The sequence below is a fragment of the Pieris rapae genome, chromosome 20, assembly GCF_905147795.1.
Source record: "Pieris rapae chromosome 20, ilPieRapa1.1, whole genome shotgun sequence".
Lineage (NCBI taxonomy): Eukaryota > Metazoa > Arthropoda > Insecta > Lepidoptera > Pieridae > Pieris > Pieris rapae.
This window is the reverse complement of record NC_059528.1, coordinates 1,355,187-1,368,499: the sequence shown is the minus strand read 5'-3', so window position 1 is coordinate 1,368,499 and position 13,313 is coordinate 1,355,187. Positions and strand designations below refer to the sequence as shown.

The following is a 13,313-nucleotide window of genomic DNA, read 5'->3' as shown; positions in this document are numbered from 1 at the left end:
CCTTTATGGACACATTCCATACACCAGAACTATGGATACATATAAACAAGAAATTTTCTCGTTTTGGGCATGTACTAAAGCAACATAGCAATTTATGCCTACCAGTGCAGAGGAAGGTTATGAAGAAAAAAGTGAATTGTTTGATTTATTTTTAATTGAAATAAGCATGATTATAAGCAATTTATGTTATTAAAGCTAATATGCAAAGTGCGTTTATTATTGTTTATCAGGACTAATTGTAATGACTAGATTTAATGTAAAAATTAGTCTTGATAAAACATATCTGAATGATTAAGCAGTCGCTGCAATGCCACACAGTGAAGGTCACACCTGCAATCTTAAAATATTCACAGAGACACTTTTTTAAGCTAACATTTAACACTTTGTAATATTAGGCCATCTTCAAAAAAAAATTTTTTTTCTGTTCCATTTGGAATGTGTGAAACTTAAGTAGACTCAGTAGAAAATAACACTGAACTTAAATATCTAATCTTTGATTAATACATATATGGCAATCTATGGAATTGAATTGGAAAATCTATATAAAAACTTAATGCAAAGTTGTATGGGATCTATGCAACTCATTATTAGATCCTCTAGCATGAGCCATAATATTTTCAATTCTAGTAGTGGTTTCACGGACCATAGAGAAATCAGAAAGATCTGGCAAATCTAGAACAATGTGAGCAGAGAGACGTTTGTACACAGAATTTGTATCTTTTTTATTTCTTCTAGCCTCCTCATATTTTAGCTGTTGTTTTAAAAATATTGCTTGTTTTAACATTTCTTGGATGTTTTGAAAGCTTGTAGCAGCTGCATCCATTGATTTCACGGCACTGAAAAAGTCAAAATTTTGATTAGTTAAACTGGTTAAAAATTGCAACTATGGTTTTAATAATATTTATGATGTATTAAGTTTCTAATTATAAATGAAATCTTAATAATAAATCATTATTGAGCAGTGCAAATTAGTTTGTGTTTAGTTATTTAAATTATTAAAAAAATAAATAATTTTACTCCACCAATGTTGGTCCTGTATTGCTTTTACAACTGTGTCTATTACTAAAAATTATATTTTGAGGAAAAGTCTTGGACTTGACCAGTCCATCTCATTGGTGAACTTCCATGAGATCTTTTGCCTTTAGTGTTGCCAATAACAATGGCTTCTCTTGGTTCTCATTGCACTATGAAAGCTCTAGAAGTGATTATATTATGGTTATATGTTACCTCAGAGCATACTCGACATCATAGCACCGCCCTTGTAGGTCATGCTGTAGCTTTGTTACGTCTACCCGTCGTTCCACCATCGGTGGCAAAGCTTTTCTAACATGTTCCTGTAATCGATACAAAGCTAACGAAGGTTCATTAGCGACAATGTGCATATTCTCAGAAATCCGTTCAGCAGCTGAAATACACAATTTTATGATTGTTATGATTTTCCCTATAAATTTTTAGGACTTTAAAACTAATTAATACCTTTTTTGGATTTAGCTTCTAAATCAGCATCTCCTTGATATACAAAAGCCATGATCGTACGAAACAATATTTGCCTGAGATCTATACAAAATCTAATTCTAAATAATAAACAGAAAATACTGCAACACTGCTATTTGGTATTTAGTAATTGGTAAACACCGATCACCATAAAGTATGACAGACGTCACCTTCATGAACGAAAGGACTTTGACATCCAACATAAGTTACAAAATTTAGACAGCTAGAGCGATTCCATTAATAAAGTTAATTATAATACATTTTATATAAAAAAAGTTACTCTTATTCTATAATAGAAATGAATTCAAATTAGAATTGAAGAAATACATATTCAAATTTCAAAGAGCATAGTGATTCTATACTCATTGAAATTTGAATCTCAAACTTTCAAAATTTGCCACTGTACTTACTACATACACAGAATTACAGAATAGTTACAAGTTACAACGTACAATTTAGTTTACGAGTTTAACTTTATACGACCTTTGACCAGTAACCGTTGGCCAGTAATTTCCAATAACTTTCTTTCTAACATTTCTTAATCGAATCTAAATAAATTTTATAAACTTATTTCTTATAGTAACTTAAGTGAGTAAATTTGTTATGAAAATAAATTCGTTTTCTTATCAGAACTTATTTATATCAATCTTTTTGTTTAGAGTCCCTTCGAATTTATTATCCTAAAACCGTATCGGTAATCTTATCGTACAAAGCATTGCACTTGACATGTAAGATCCGCTTTGATTATTATTTAATTACAATCAGTGCTATCAATTCCCCCATATGTAACATATAAAAAGTACTATTTAAAATTTTATAATTTGGTTTTATATGTTTTGAAGTAATTATAAGTAACGGATATTTATTATTAACTAACCAGTAAAGCTTTTTTTTGTAAATATGGTAAGTTTGAACTATACTATTTCAATAAAACTACAATAAAAGTTTATTCATAATAAATTGTAATATATGTACTGATATTAACTACCCTCATAAAAAAATTAATTTTAATTATTATCTTTACAATTTTATTGTTTTTGTTGTTTTTCAGTCGCCAGAAACTAAAAGCTTAATAAGAACTATTTTAAACCCAATGCTGCCATTCCAAATGTTGCTGCGTGTGTACTCACTATGTGTCCTAATTGTAGACATATTTTTTGTCTACATAAATACTATCATCTCTATTATTGAATCAGTGTATGAATTCTTTGTACCACCACCTATGAAGTCTTTGAAAAATGAAACAGCGTTGGTAAGTTGAGAATCATTTTAAGTGATAGACTCAAAAGCAAATTAATCAAATTATATGTGTCGCAAATCGAATGTGGTGTTCACCAAGTTACAACAAATGTAAACCATTTAAAAAAACAATCAATAATATTGTTAATGAAATGACGGTTTATTTAAATATGTAGTATTTGTGTTAACTAATTACAAATTATATAAAGTAGTATATATTGTGTGTTTACTATAATATACTTTTCACAATATGGGTAAAAAGTAAAAACCTTAAATGTTTCTGTCTAGATTTTACTGTAATTCTATCAGAACTATTCTTTCAGATTATTGGTGCAGGTAGAGGTATTGGCCAGTCCCTTGCCATACAATTATCTGACTTAGGAGCTACAGTTATTTGTGTAGATATCAATGAATCAAATAATCAAAGGACTGTAGAATATATAAAAGAGATGGGAAACAATGATGTCCATGGCTATTGTTGTGATATTACCAAGAAGAGGAATATTTTGGCTCTAACCAAGTCTATCGAGAAGGACATTGGATTTGTTACAATGCTATTCCACTGTTGTGGAGTACCCAGTCCTAGGTCTTTGATATCTCAACCACCACAAGATATACAACTTACTATGGATTTGACTTTGAACTCGTATATTTGGGTATGCAACTTTACTTGTTTGGTTCCAAAATTTAAAACGGTATTTTGGAGCAGGGTCACAACTTATATTAAATTAACATATATAAAATTGTTTTTATATATAAAATTCAATAAAACAATGTTCTATTGTCTTCAAGAGTAAACTATAATTTAAAGTTGCACAGTTTTTCAAAACATGAAGAAGGGAGGACTAGCACCTGATAATTTATCATTTATATTATTTCAAAATAGTGTTGTGCTTATACATTATAATTAATGAATTACAGCTGATAGATCAGTTAATGCCACAAATGAAAGTGAAAAATCATGGCCACATAATTGCTCTAACATCGGTAGCTGGGTTGAGTTACAACAAGGACTTAATGCCATTGAGTGTGGCACAGTTTGCAGTGCAGGGTCTTGCTAAGTCCTTGATGGAAGATCTCAGGGTTAATAGGCTTGATGGAGTTCATATAACACTGTCTCATATTTACCCATTCATAGTGAAAGAGAACTCGGATATGGAAGCTAAGTATGTAGAATTTAATTAAAGTTAAAGATGTAAATAATTAGTACTAGTGGTAGATTTTTTTTAAATTTTTAATTTCATATCGAATTATCAAATAAAAAGCATATTATATGTAAATTGTACCGCGCGGTTTCAATCTCGCGCATCTCGTGGTAGTGGAGAGTCCGACTATAGATTACTAGTTTACATAAATGTTTTATTTAAGTGAGTTTTTAATTACTTCTTTCACATTATTAGATACACACATTCACTAGCTATACATTATATGTACTGATTAACATGTATCATGTTAGTCCACAAATTTAACTATTGAATCGATGCTCAATGGAGAGGTGACTTCAAGTAAACTTTAATAATATCTGCCCCTGTGCATTTCTCACGTTGTGTTCTATTATTTAATTTTTATTATAGATCTGTATAATTAAAAAAAATATAACATAGCTATGTATTATATAGATAGAACTGATATTAGTCTGAAAGTTTAAGTTTTTCCAGCATTATGATGTTTAATTAACTAAAATTTTTTTTTATTATTTACTCTACGCCATGTCCAGGGACTTTTTCTAACACACAATTTTTTTCAAAAAAAAAAAAATAGATAAATTTCATTAATTCCAATACAACATTTCACAAATGGCGTGTTACGCATCGCGAAATACTAATAATATTGTGTAAATGTCGTACCCATTTAGCTAAAGTAAACAAAAACATCAAAACATTGCAAAAATGTGGGATTTCAGGTTGCAGCAATTCTAAAGTAAAAATATATATAAATTTTGTGTAAAAATGACATGGCAATAAGAAATATATAAGTTCGTTTCACGGCTATTTTCTTTTAAGGTAGGATACAAAAAAGAATATGAAGTGAATTATAAAAATGATATTTTCAGAATTCCAAGTTACTTTGGCACTATAACGCCAGAGCGGGCGGCCATAGCTGTACTGGACAGTGTTCGTCGGAACTACGCCGAGGCCTCAGTACCCAAACACATGCTATTTTTGGGAAATGTTCTACGCGTATTGCCTCGTAAGGCCAATATGATGATACGAGATTTGTTGGATACAGGAGTTGATTTCGCCTGATTTAGAGATAATATAATAATTAGACTAAGCCATAAACACAGCAGTATAAGAATAATTTTTATCTTGCTAATGTCTAAAAATTAATTTTCTAATAAGCATCTTTAGAATAATTATTTAATGTAATATTTTTCTCAAAATTTACGAAAGAATATAATAATATCGTTTTTATAATTATGTATAAGTATTACGATAGACTTGATAACGATAATTTTCCCAATCATTGCGAAGGTTATCACGATTATCATATTACTGAAAAGATTTATACTATCTAAGCAATTAATAATTTAACACAAAAATTTATTGTTTGTTTTGTTAAATTTAAAGCAAATAAATGAATGTTTTATGTACAATGCATAATTTATTTCTTAAAATATTTAATTCGTTCACTATGATCAATGAAACAAGGTTTGTTTCACTAGTTTCCCAAATCCCATGTAGTATAATTTCCTTGAGTTTCTTAAAATTTGAATTGTTATGAAAAAAAAAATATTTTGTTTATTTTATTTTTATGGAAGTTTAATTACGTACAATACAAATAAAGTGCAAGGCTAATAATTATTTTATAAGTAAACTATCTGTGCCGGCGAACTTCGTCTCTCCGTAACGCCTAGCCTACCTTTTTAGTACATACCAATATGGAACATTTTGCTATGCTACTAATGTTTTCTGTGATTTTTCTATATTTATATAGAAAAAGAGAGTTATTTGAACTCTCAGGTAAACCTCAGAGTTCCTCCTTTTTTTTAGAGTAGACACTCTCACTTATCACTTAGGGGTTTGAAAGATAGTAGTCGCCCATTCTCAAACTTACTGAATATTAATAAAAAAAATCATATGAATTGGTCAAGCCGTTTCAGAGGAGTATGGGAATGAACATTTTGACACAGGAATTTTATATATATAATATATATTTTGCACCATTTTTAAATCGAAATTTAAGTTTTTACTATTCATATTTTTTAAAAGTGATAGTTTTTATATAGGTTAATTTTTGTTAAGTTATAAGTTTTCTTTATAATTCAAATATCATCAAATAATTGCAGTTATACTGCAACAAAAACCAAAAAATTAGGTTTAAGTTGCTTAATTGTAAGTCTGCAATGTTTAACAGATTATGATTTGGTGATGATTGTCTCTGGGTACATAAGATAGTATGCACAAATATATCTGAGGAAGATAAAGACTCTTATTAAATGTGTGTGTTTATTTTAATATTAAAATTTATTATCAAAGGTGTAGACATATAACATAAATAAAAATAAATTGACTTAATAATATATTTGTTAAAATGAACAGTGACTAACAATTTAATTTGCAACAGCTGTTTTAGCTTTATTTTGGATCGGTAGAAACAGTTTAAACTCTGCTGGGAGTTCATCCTCAGAATAAAGTCTATCAGAAAAGTAAACTCTCCGAATCCTACAATTGGCATGTATTTGTACCCTCAAGGTTTCCACATAATTTGTTCCATACGCTCGTCTGGTAAAATCTGCTAGATTGAATTGTATTTGATTCCAGCCTTCATCTAATCTCATTGGCATTGTGCAAATGAATGGCTTAACCCTAGTTGTAGACTGGTAGTTACTAGCACGGAATCTCCTCCTTACATTTTTGTCATCAAGTACCTGTTGATAAATTATACTTTAAATCTATGAAAAAAATTACAGCTATAGGAGTTTAGTGCTAAAATGTAAAACTTGACATATTTTGTATACCTGCACTTCGAAGGTGAAATACTTCTTTAAATTTTTGATTATCATAACCAAAAAAGGAAGCTTGATGCCAAGGGTTTTCTTTGGATCAGCTGGGCAAGTAATATACGTCGTTGAGACATTGGTACCAACGATTTCCAACACTAAGCTTTGTATATCATTGTCAGTAATCCTCTTTATGTGCCCATTTCGAACTTTTTTATCCCAAATTTGCAAAGGCTTACTGCCTATACTGTAAAGAATTGAAAGAAAACCAGACTGAAACGTATTCTTGAACATTGCGAAGGCACTGTGGTCACGATATCTTATCCATGTATTTCTTAATTCCTAACAACTATTGTTTAATCAATAAATTGCAAGTTTTCGCGGTTCTAATAAAATGACAATGTGACAACAAACACGAAAATTTTGAAACTCCGCCATTGGCCGGCTTGTATTGTAGGAAGTTGCCATAGCAACGATATATATTCTATATAGATATATTCCATTTAACGCAATACTAAACTAACATAACTCAATATCTTAATCTTTTTTTTTTAGTGCAAATTAATATGTTTTTATAAATTCTTAACCATATAGAAATAAGAAAATTTACTACAAGTTACAAGCCATGAACATTTTACTCTTTACTAAAATACGGAGAGCAGTTTTGTCTATGTCCAAGAATATCCATTGTCTAGATTTAATGATTCAACTTCTGACAGTGACAATCATAGTATATGTCAAAAATTTTGACAGTTGAACGAAAATCGTACGATGCGTTGCACACTGCTGAAAAGTAAAATTTATTGAGTTTTATTAAAATTATTTAGTTAGCGCTGTAAATATTTAGTAGTAATAATCTATATGCCATACAACATGAACTAATACTTTTCCTAGTGAAATTCAGTATAATGTGCTTTTGTTTGTTGTTTTTTGTTTAATGTGATATATTGAAGATGACCGAAAACTCATCATCGAAGAGGTAAGTGTAATATGTAATTTGTTTGGTATGATCTATCAATGCAACTTACTACTCGCTCTGAATTTCCAAATATCTAAGCATTCGCACCATAGGCTCACGCTTACCGTCTGTTATATATAATACCTTTAATATAAAAAAAAACCTAAAAATATAAAGTAAATCTCACTAAAACAAAATCTCCAAAAATTAAAAGAATATATGATAAAATTGGAACAAAAAACACACTAAAAATATGTAAAAAAATGACAGTAAATATTTGTCACAATTGTCATAAACCTATAAAAAATATTTTTAGACAATTGAATATGTACATAAATTATTTAGTGAAATATGAATAAGAGTTGGTAATTTTAGTTGAGGAAAATAAAATATTTTTCTGTATAAACTACCCACAATCAATATTAACTAAGAATTAATATTTCTGAACCTATAATCTTATTATTAGTTCTATCCCTACAAAGTTGTTACTTGTCTACTTTATATTAATTTGACTTATTTATTAGGAGAAAATAGATAAAGTATATAAAATTTGGTCATAAATGTGTTTAAAATCAATAGTGTTTATAAAATGCAGATGATACAAAATATACTATACATATATAAATAATTAATTAATAAAGTCAGAGAATATATGAAACAACATTATTGTTCCTTAGTTCCTAAATATCTTAACATAGTTTATATTGTTGTTAGACCAAAGTGTATATGGTTCAATAAACTATTAACCATATACATTTAGAGCCTTGATATTTGTTGCTACTGTTGCTAATCTATATCAATTACTTATGTTGAAATATTAGTTTGACTTTCCTAATTACTACCCCCTTATTGCCCTTAATCTCTTAACAACCAAAAAAAAAATCTTGACTAGTTGAAGCCTATAAAAAACTGATGAGTCAAGACATTTCAAAAGTATGTGGGTGTATATATAAAATCTGTTTCTTTTTCTAAAAATTATTTTATGTTGTTTATGTTTAATAGTTTAGTATTTACTGATTACTTTATGATGTACTCATAATAATGTGTAACCCAAAATAAAAAAAGGAACTGTAAGTAAAACAAAAGCAAAGCTGCAGGCGCTTTAATCACAGAACAATTGTTGCATCCTATGAAAATTCATGTTACGCTACAAAGGATAGATATTCTTTTTTTAATAAAATAAAATCTTCATTGTTTTGCTCTTTCCATACTTTAATGAAGCGCACTAGCTTGATTCAAGCAACTCTGTGGTATTTTCACAAGTAATCATTCGGGTTAGGTTAATATTTCCCAATTGCCGGTTTTTAATTATCTCATCTTGACTTTCTGATTCTATTCGTGTTAAGGATCTGGTGATATCGGAAATATATAAGAAAACACCGATTTTTATTATTATAATATATGTAGCAATGTGAACTGAATAAATAAATAGGCTAATAGGTGTTAAGGTACGTGTCCCGTAGACACGGGCTGTTTACGGTGGGCTATTGTTTATTTTCTATGGCGAGGCAACGACGCTGATCGCAGCCTATACGTCGCCTATTGTTCTAAATCAACTCGTTACACAACTGACCTGGCGATTGCTAGTCAATATTGTTCTGTGAAATTTTGATGAGATATACATTTATTATCTACTAGCTGACCTGGCAAACGTCGTCTTGCCAAACTACTACCTTTAACTCAGCGCCATCTGTTAGAATTGTATCAAATAATAAACAAATGTTAATGTTATCGTAATTTTAGTAAGGATGCCTATTTTTTTGAAAATGAAATATAGCCTATGTCACTCAGGAATGATGTAGCTTTCCAGCAGTGAAAGAATTTTTCAAATCTGCCAAGTAGTTTCGGAGCCTATTCAATTCATACAAACAAACAAACAAAAAATCAAACCTTTCCTCTTTATAATATTAGTATAGACGACAGTACATACTTGTGTCGTACGCTTTTATTAAAATATTAAATCTAAACATTTATTTACGCAGCTTATGTAGATGCATTATGTATATTTGGTCTTGCTCCTGTTAATTACAAGAAATAGTCAATCCGAATTATCGAAAGGCGGAGTAGAATTTATGCGGATTCTAGGTCGTCGATCTAAGATGACCCTTCTGTTTAGCCAGCTTTCGTTTAGCTCTAAATAAACGCTGTAGACGTTATGTGGGAGGCAGCTACTACATATTTTGTAGCTTTTAATAGGGTTTTTAAGCACCGGAAGCGTTGAATTGTTTATTTAAATAAAACTAGCTTGTGGTCTCGACGGTAAGAGCTAAAATTGCTTCTAATAAATGGGACTAATTATACGTAACGAACGTAAGACCAATTATTGCTTGAGGCTGATGCATTTTGATGATGCTGATGTATGAAATTAAAATTTAAAAAGTTATACCGAAGCTCGAGTGTAGTTGCTATAAAGTTCATTGACCCGTTTCACTGCAAAATACTGCGAGCGGAAACACATACGTCGAATTCTAGAGCATTTTCCCGACATTGCTTTTCTATGAAGCATTCGACCGTTAATAAATTATTAAAATTTTGTTAAGTTTTGCTTTTATTGAAGGTTATTTTCACAAATGTTATGTTATTTTCGTAAATTATCAAATTAATATGAAAATTAAATTGATAATTGAATTTAATATCCATTGTTATCCCTCCTTTAGTGTGTTGGGTATATTTATCCTCGAAATTAAGCTATTGTTTTTTTTTTCAAGTAATTTCTTTTAGAAGCCTTCGGAAGGCATTGTCATGTATTCCTTTTCTAAAGTAGGTTAATCCCGGAGCTAACACGTCTTCCTATGTTACACTAGTAAAAAGGTCAGCGTAGTTGATCGTTTATTATTAGATCTATGCATTGGTAGACATTTTTGTTAACTAGAAACTCTTTGAAATCGTTTATTCATGTTTTAAAAGGATACAGTTTTTAACCGATGGCTCCTTCAGACGACTTTATAGATTTTATGAAAACTTAGCTCTGATAGAGATACATATATGTACTATATAACGTTTTGAAATAATTTTACATGTAGCAGTTTTAACTTTATATTTTCAGGTACGAATGCGTGGTGTTTTAGTGTTGTTATACTCTTAGTTTATAAATAATTATTATGTAATAACAAAACCGTTAATTCGGTAGTTTTGCTATGTTTGGTATATAAGATTCCTTCCACGATTAATGGACTAACACGAAAATCATTTCGAATGAGAATTTAACAATGAACAAGATTACATCTTAATGTTTTGAATCATTGTAACATTCATATTGTAGTTTATATTGCTCATTAGTACTTCTCTTCTTTCTGTGTAACATAAAGAATTCGTTTCGAATGGATATTTTTCTTGTTCAACAGATATTTTATTGATATAATCGGAAGTGTTCATCTATTGGTGAATTGTGTGAAACTCAAATCGTACATTCCATACAGCACCGTTTGATTATTTTTATATTAACACATGCTCTTACAGTGAAGGTAATTTAAATACGATACAATAATGGCGACGCGTGTGGTACAGAAGACTTAGTGTGAAAGACAAGTCAAAGAAATGGATGTGGTCTGCTGCCAAGACCCAAAAATATAATATACATTTATTGTTGACGTTCACAGTTATTATCAATGTAAATGAATAAATTTTAATTTGCTGCCGAGTCTGTGATGAGACGAATTGTTTAATAGCAATTTTTTTCAAGATTTTAATTATTCAAAAATAATAATATTTCATAATTTTATTCAAATATGATTGTTTATAGGATTTGCTATGCGTGTTTTAAATCAAAAATGTAGTAGTAATGTACAAAAAAGTTTTACGTTTAAGCGCCTAGATATCAATCCATTGGCTAATAATTGTATATATATGTAATTAACAAAGTCTAAATAAAATGCGTATTAACAGGACAGAAGTAGACAAAATAAACGTGTTCGGATTAGGACAAGTACAGACGTTTTGAACGGAAATTGGACATTGGACCATAGACCATAAGACCTACAGTGTCTTGGCAAGGGCCCATTTATACCCAGGCTCGTATGCATGAAAAAAAAGGTGCATCTTTTGAGAATGTATCTAATTATTATTGTTTGATATTGGGTCGTGTCTCAATTTAGTCTATGGGATGCTTTAAAAAAGGTTTCGTAGTTTAGTCCTTGAATATTTAGACAGTTATTAATAAGCGTTAGTGCGGGCCGTTCGTGTCGTTATGCAATGAGTGGTTTTTCTTTTTAAATATAAGGAAGACAGTGTTAGGTCGTATCTTGTGTTGAGTGTATGTGCCACCTCGATTTAAAGAGTGCAGGAATAAAGTTGAGAATGCGAGTCTATGGATGCGGACGGTAAATTAATATTCTGGAAGAGGGGGCTGTGGGAGGGGGGGCTCCCCGCTCTCAGATGTGACACCTGTAAGAGACGAAACGTGGATAAAATGAATGCTAAAACGTTGGAGAGACCGAGGTGAGTTTTTCTAGGCAAAATGAAAACTCGTACGCGATTGTCTTGTGTAAATAAAGACTATTATGTATATTAGACATCACAGAAGAACGAAGAGCTGTCAGCTACCTCGGACAAAGAATTAGTCTAGCTATTCAAAGAAAGAATGCTACGGAACTTTGCCTAAAGGGACTCCTTTAAATAAAATATTTTAATTATAAAGTTTTAAGGTTAGTTATTACGTATATTAGAATTAACTACAATTATATTTTCATCTAATTTGACATGTACTTAACTTATTATTATAACATTATGTTGATGTTCTTATAAATAGTATTATGTACAATATTAGTAAGTCACCTCCTTTGGTATTTCACTTACGTTTTAGTATTGATATTATAGTTATTTTGAAGTGAAGTGATTTACAAAGACGTAAATCTATTAATACCACGTAGGCCGGCTATTTCAGTTTTGTCTAGAAAATAATGCTCGATTTTTTTTATTGCACACAACGTATCGATACATTTTTACAATTTGACGAGGAGGTCAAATTAATAATTTAACATATTAATATATTACACATAATCTTGTTATTTAGTATTGATTGAGCTCAACAGCCTCCGTAGATGTATCAAAAAGCAAATTTAAACATTCGCTGTACTCGACTTTTTGGTAATCTTTCCACTCGCAGCTCTATCCAATTACATTTGTATAAAAATAGTTTCATGTTAAACTGATTAGAAAAATACGGGCGAATTTTCATCTATAATAATCATTCTGTATTCATTGTATTAATATGCAACTATATGAAACCTCTGCGACCTCCATCCTTTATAATTCGGATCTATCTATTGACAATGATCTGATGAAAATCTTCATAAATAACTGACTAACTTACATTATCAAATTTCTTTGCTACGCATAAAATATTCGAAACTTAATTAAAATTTACAAAGAACTGTAGTACTTATTGAAATCTTTTTTATTGTAGATTGAACTTTTCGAGACATTTAGAGTAATTAAGCCGGGGTATCGATTGCATTTGAAATGCAATGATGACTCACGTTTTGATTCGTTGAGGATGTGATTAGTTTTTTATCCTTGACATTCGTTAAAAGGCAACGCAAATGGGACTTGTGAGTTTATTAAAAAAAAAATGTTAAGCTTCCAAGCCAAATCCAAACATAGAATGTAAAATTGAGGTATGATAATCACGTCAATTTGCAATGCGATCAAAGATTAACGACGCCTTCAACGCATTAGTTG

General features: G+C 30.1%; 4 protein-coding genes across 8 annotated transcripts in view; 2 read left to right on the top strand and 2 right to left on the bottom strand.

Annotated features, from left to right (window-relative positions):
• Positions 1–12: 12 nt before the first annotated feature.
• Positions 13–1,813, bottom strand: LOC111000797 (BLOC-1-related complex subunit 8 homolog). The gene is made up of 3 exons (XM_022270381.2): positions 1,477–1,813; positions 1,228–1,405; positions 13–836 (listed from the first exon to the last, which is right to left on the bottom strand). The coding sequence occupies exons 1-3, from the start codon at positions 1,526–1,528 to the stop codon at positions 551–553; spliced, it is 516 nt and encodes a 171-aa protein (XP_022126073.1). The 5' UTR covers positions 1,529–1,813; the 3' UTR covers positions 13–550.
• A 98-nt stretch (positions 1,814–1,911) lies between these two features.
• Positions 1,912–5,007, top strand: LOC111000796 (17-beta-hydroxysteroid dehydrogenase 13). Of its 3 annotated transcripts, none has more exons than XM_045632574.1 (5): positions 1,912–2,082; positions 2,546–2,746; positions 3,057–3,389; positions 3,655–3,899; positions 4,787–5,007. In XM_045632574.1, the coding sequence occupies exons 2-5, from the start codon at positions 2,588–2,590 to the stop codon at positions 4,977–4,979; spliced, it is 930 nt and encodes a 309-aa protein (XP_045488530.1). In that variant the 5' UTR covers positions 1,912–2,082; positions 2,546–2,587; the 3' UTR covers positions 4,980–5,007. The 3 variants fall into 3 exon arrangements, with proteins under 3 accessions (XP_045488530.1, XP_022126072.2, XP_022126071.2); XM_022270380.2 differs by lacking the exon at positions 1,912–2,082 and adding an exon at positions 2,146–2,222; XM_022270379.2 differs by lacking the exon at positions 1,912–2,082 and adding an exon at positions 2,242–2,397.
• Positions 5,008–6,183: 1,176 nt separating this feature from the next.
• Positions 6,184–7,139, bottom strand: LOC111000795 (cilia- and flagella-associated protein 20). The gene is made up of 2 exons (XM_022270377.2): positions 6,695–7,139; positions 6,184–6,604 (listed from the first exon to the last, which is right to left on the bottom strand). Exons 1-2 carry the CDS (start codon positions 6,968–6,970, stop codon positions 6,287–6,289), a joined length of 594 nt encoding a protein of 197 aa, XP_022126069.1. The 5' UTR covers positions 6,971–7,139; the 3' UTR covers positions 6,184–6,286.
• A 281-nt stretch (positions 7,140–7,420) lies between these two features.
• Positions 7,421–13,313, top strand: part of LOC111000794 (serine/threonine-protein kinase 3) — a 31,081-nt gene continuing 25,188 nt past the window's right edge. The window contains exon 1 of one of the 3 annotated variants that reach the window (XM_022270376.2): positions 7,421–7,655. In XM_022270376.2, the coding sequence (XP_022126068.1) occupies positions 7,630–7,655 (26 nt within the window). In that variant the 5' untranslated portion in view covers positions 7,421–7,629. Of the gene's footprint in view, positions 7,656–11,799; positions 12,072–13,313 lie in introns of those variants that run through there. The other 2 variants (XM_022270374.2, XM_022270375.2) reach the window with 2 other exon arrangements.

What these genes read in the sequence shown, in the direction of transcription:
- LOC111000795 (XM_022270377.2), bottom strand. Translation starts at nt 6,970, where the DNA reads ATGTTCAAGAATACGTTTCAGTCTGGTTTTCTTTCAATTCTTTACAGT. An exon ending in ATTTCACCTTCGAAGTGCAG is followed by an intron (nt 6,605 to 6,694) that starts GTATACAAAATA and finishes ATTTATCAACAG; the next exon opens with GTACTTGATGACAAAAATGT.
- LOC111000796 (XM_022270379.2), top strand. An exon ending in TGAAAAATGAAACAGCGTTG is followed by an intron (nt 2,747 to 3,056) that starts GTAAGTTGAGAA and finishes CTATTCTTTCAG; the next exon opens with ATTATTGGTGCAGGTAGAGG. An exon ending in AACTCGGATATGGAAGCTAA is followed by an intron (nt 3,900 to 4,786) that starts GTATGTAGAATT and finishes TGATATTTTCAG; the next exon opens with AATTCCAAGTTACTTTGGCA.
- LOC111000797 (XM_022270381.2), bottom strand. Translation starts at nt 1,528, where the DNA reads ATGGCTTTTGTATATCAAGGAGATGCTGATTTAGAAGCTAAATCCAAA. An exon ending in AGAAGCTAAATCCAAAAAAG is followed by an intron (nt 1,406 to 1,476) that starts GTATTAATTAGT and finishes TGTGTATTTCAG; the next exon opens with CTGCTGAACGGATTTCTGAG. An exon ending in GATGTCGAGTATGCTCTGAG is followed by an intron (nt 837 to 1,227) that starts GTAACATATAAC and finishes TGACTTTTTCAG; the next exon opens with TGCCGTGAAATCAATGGATG.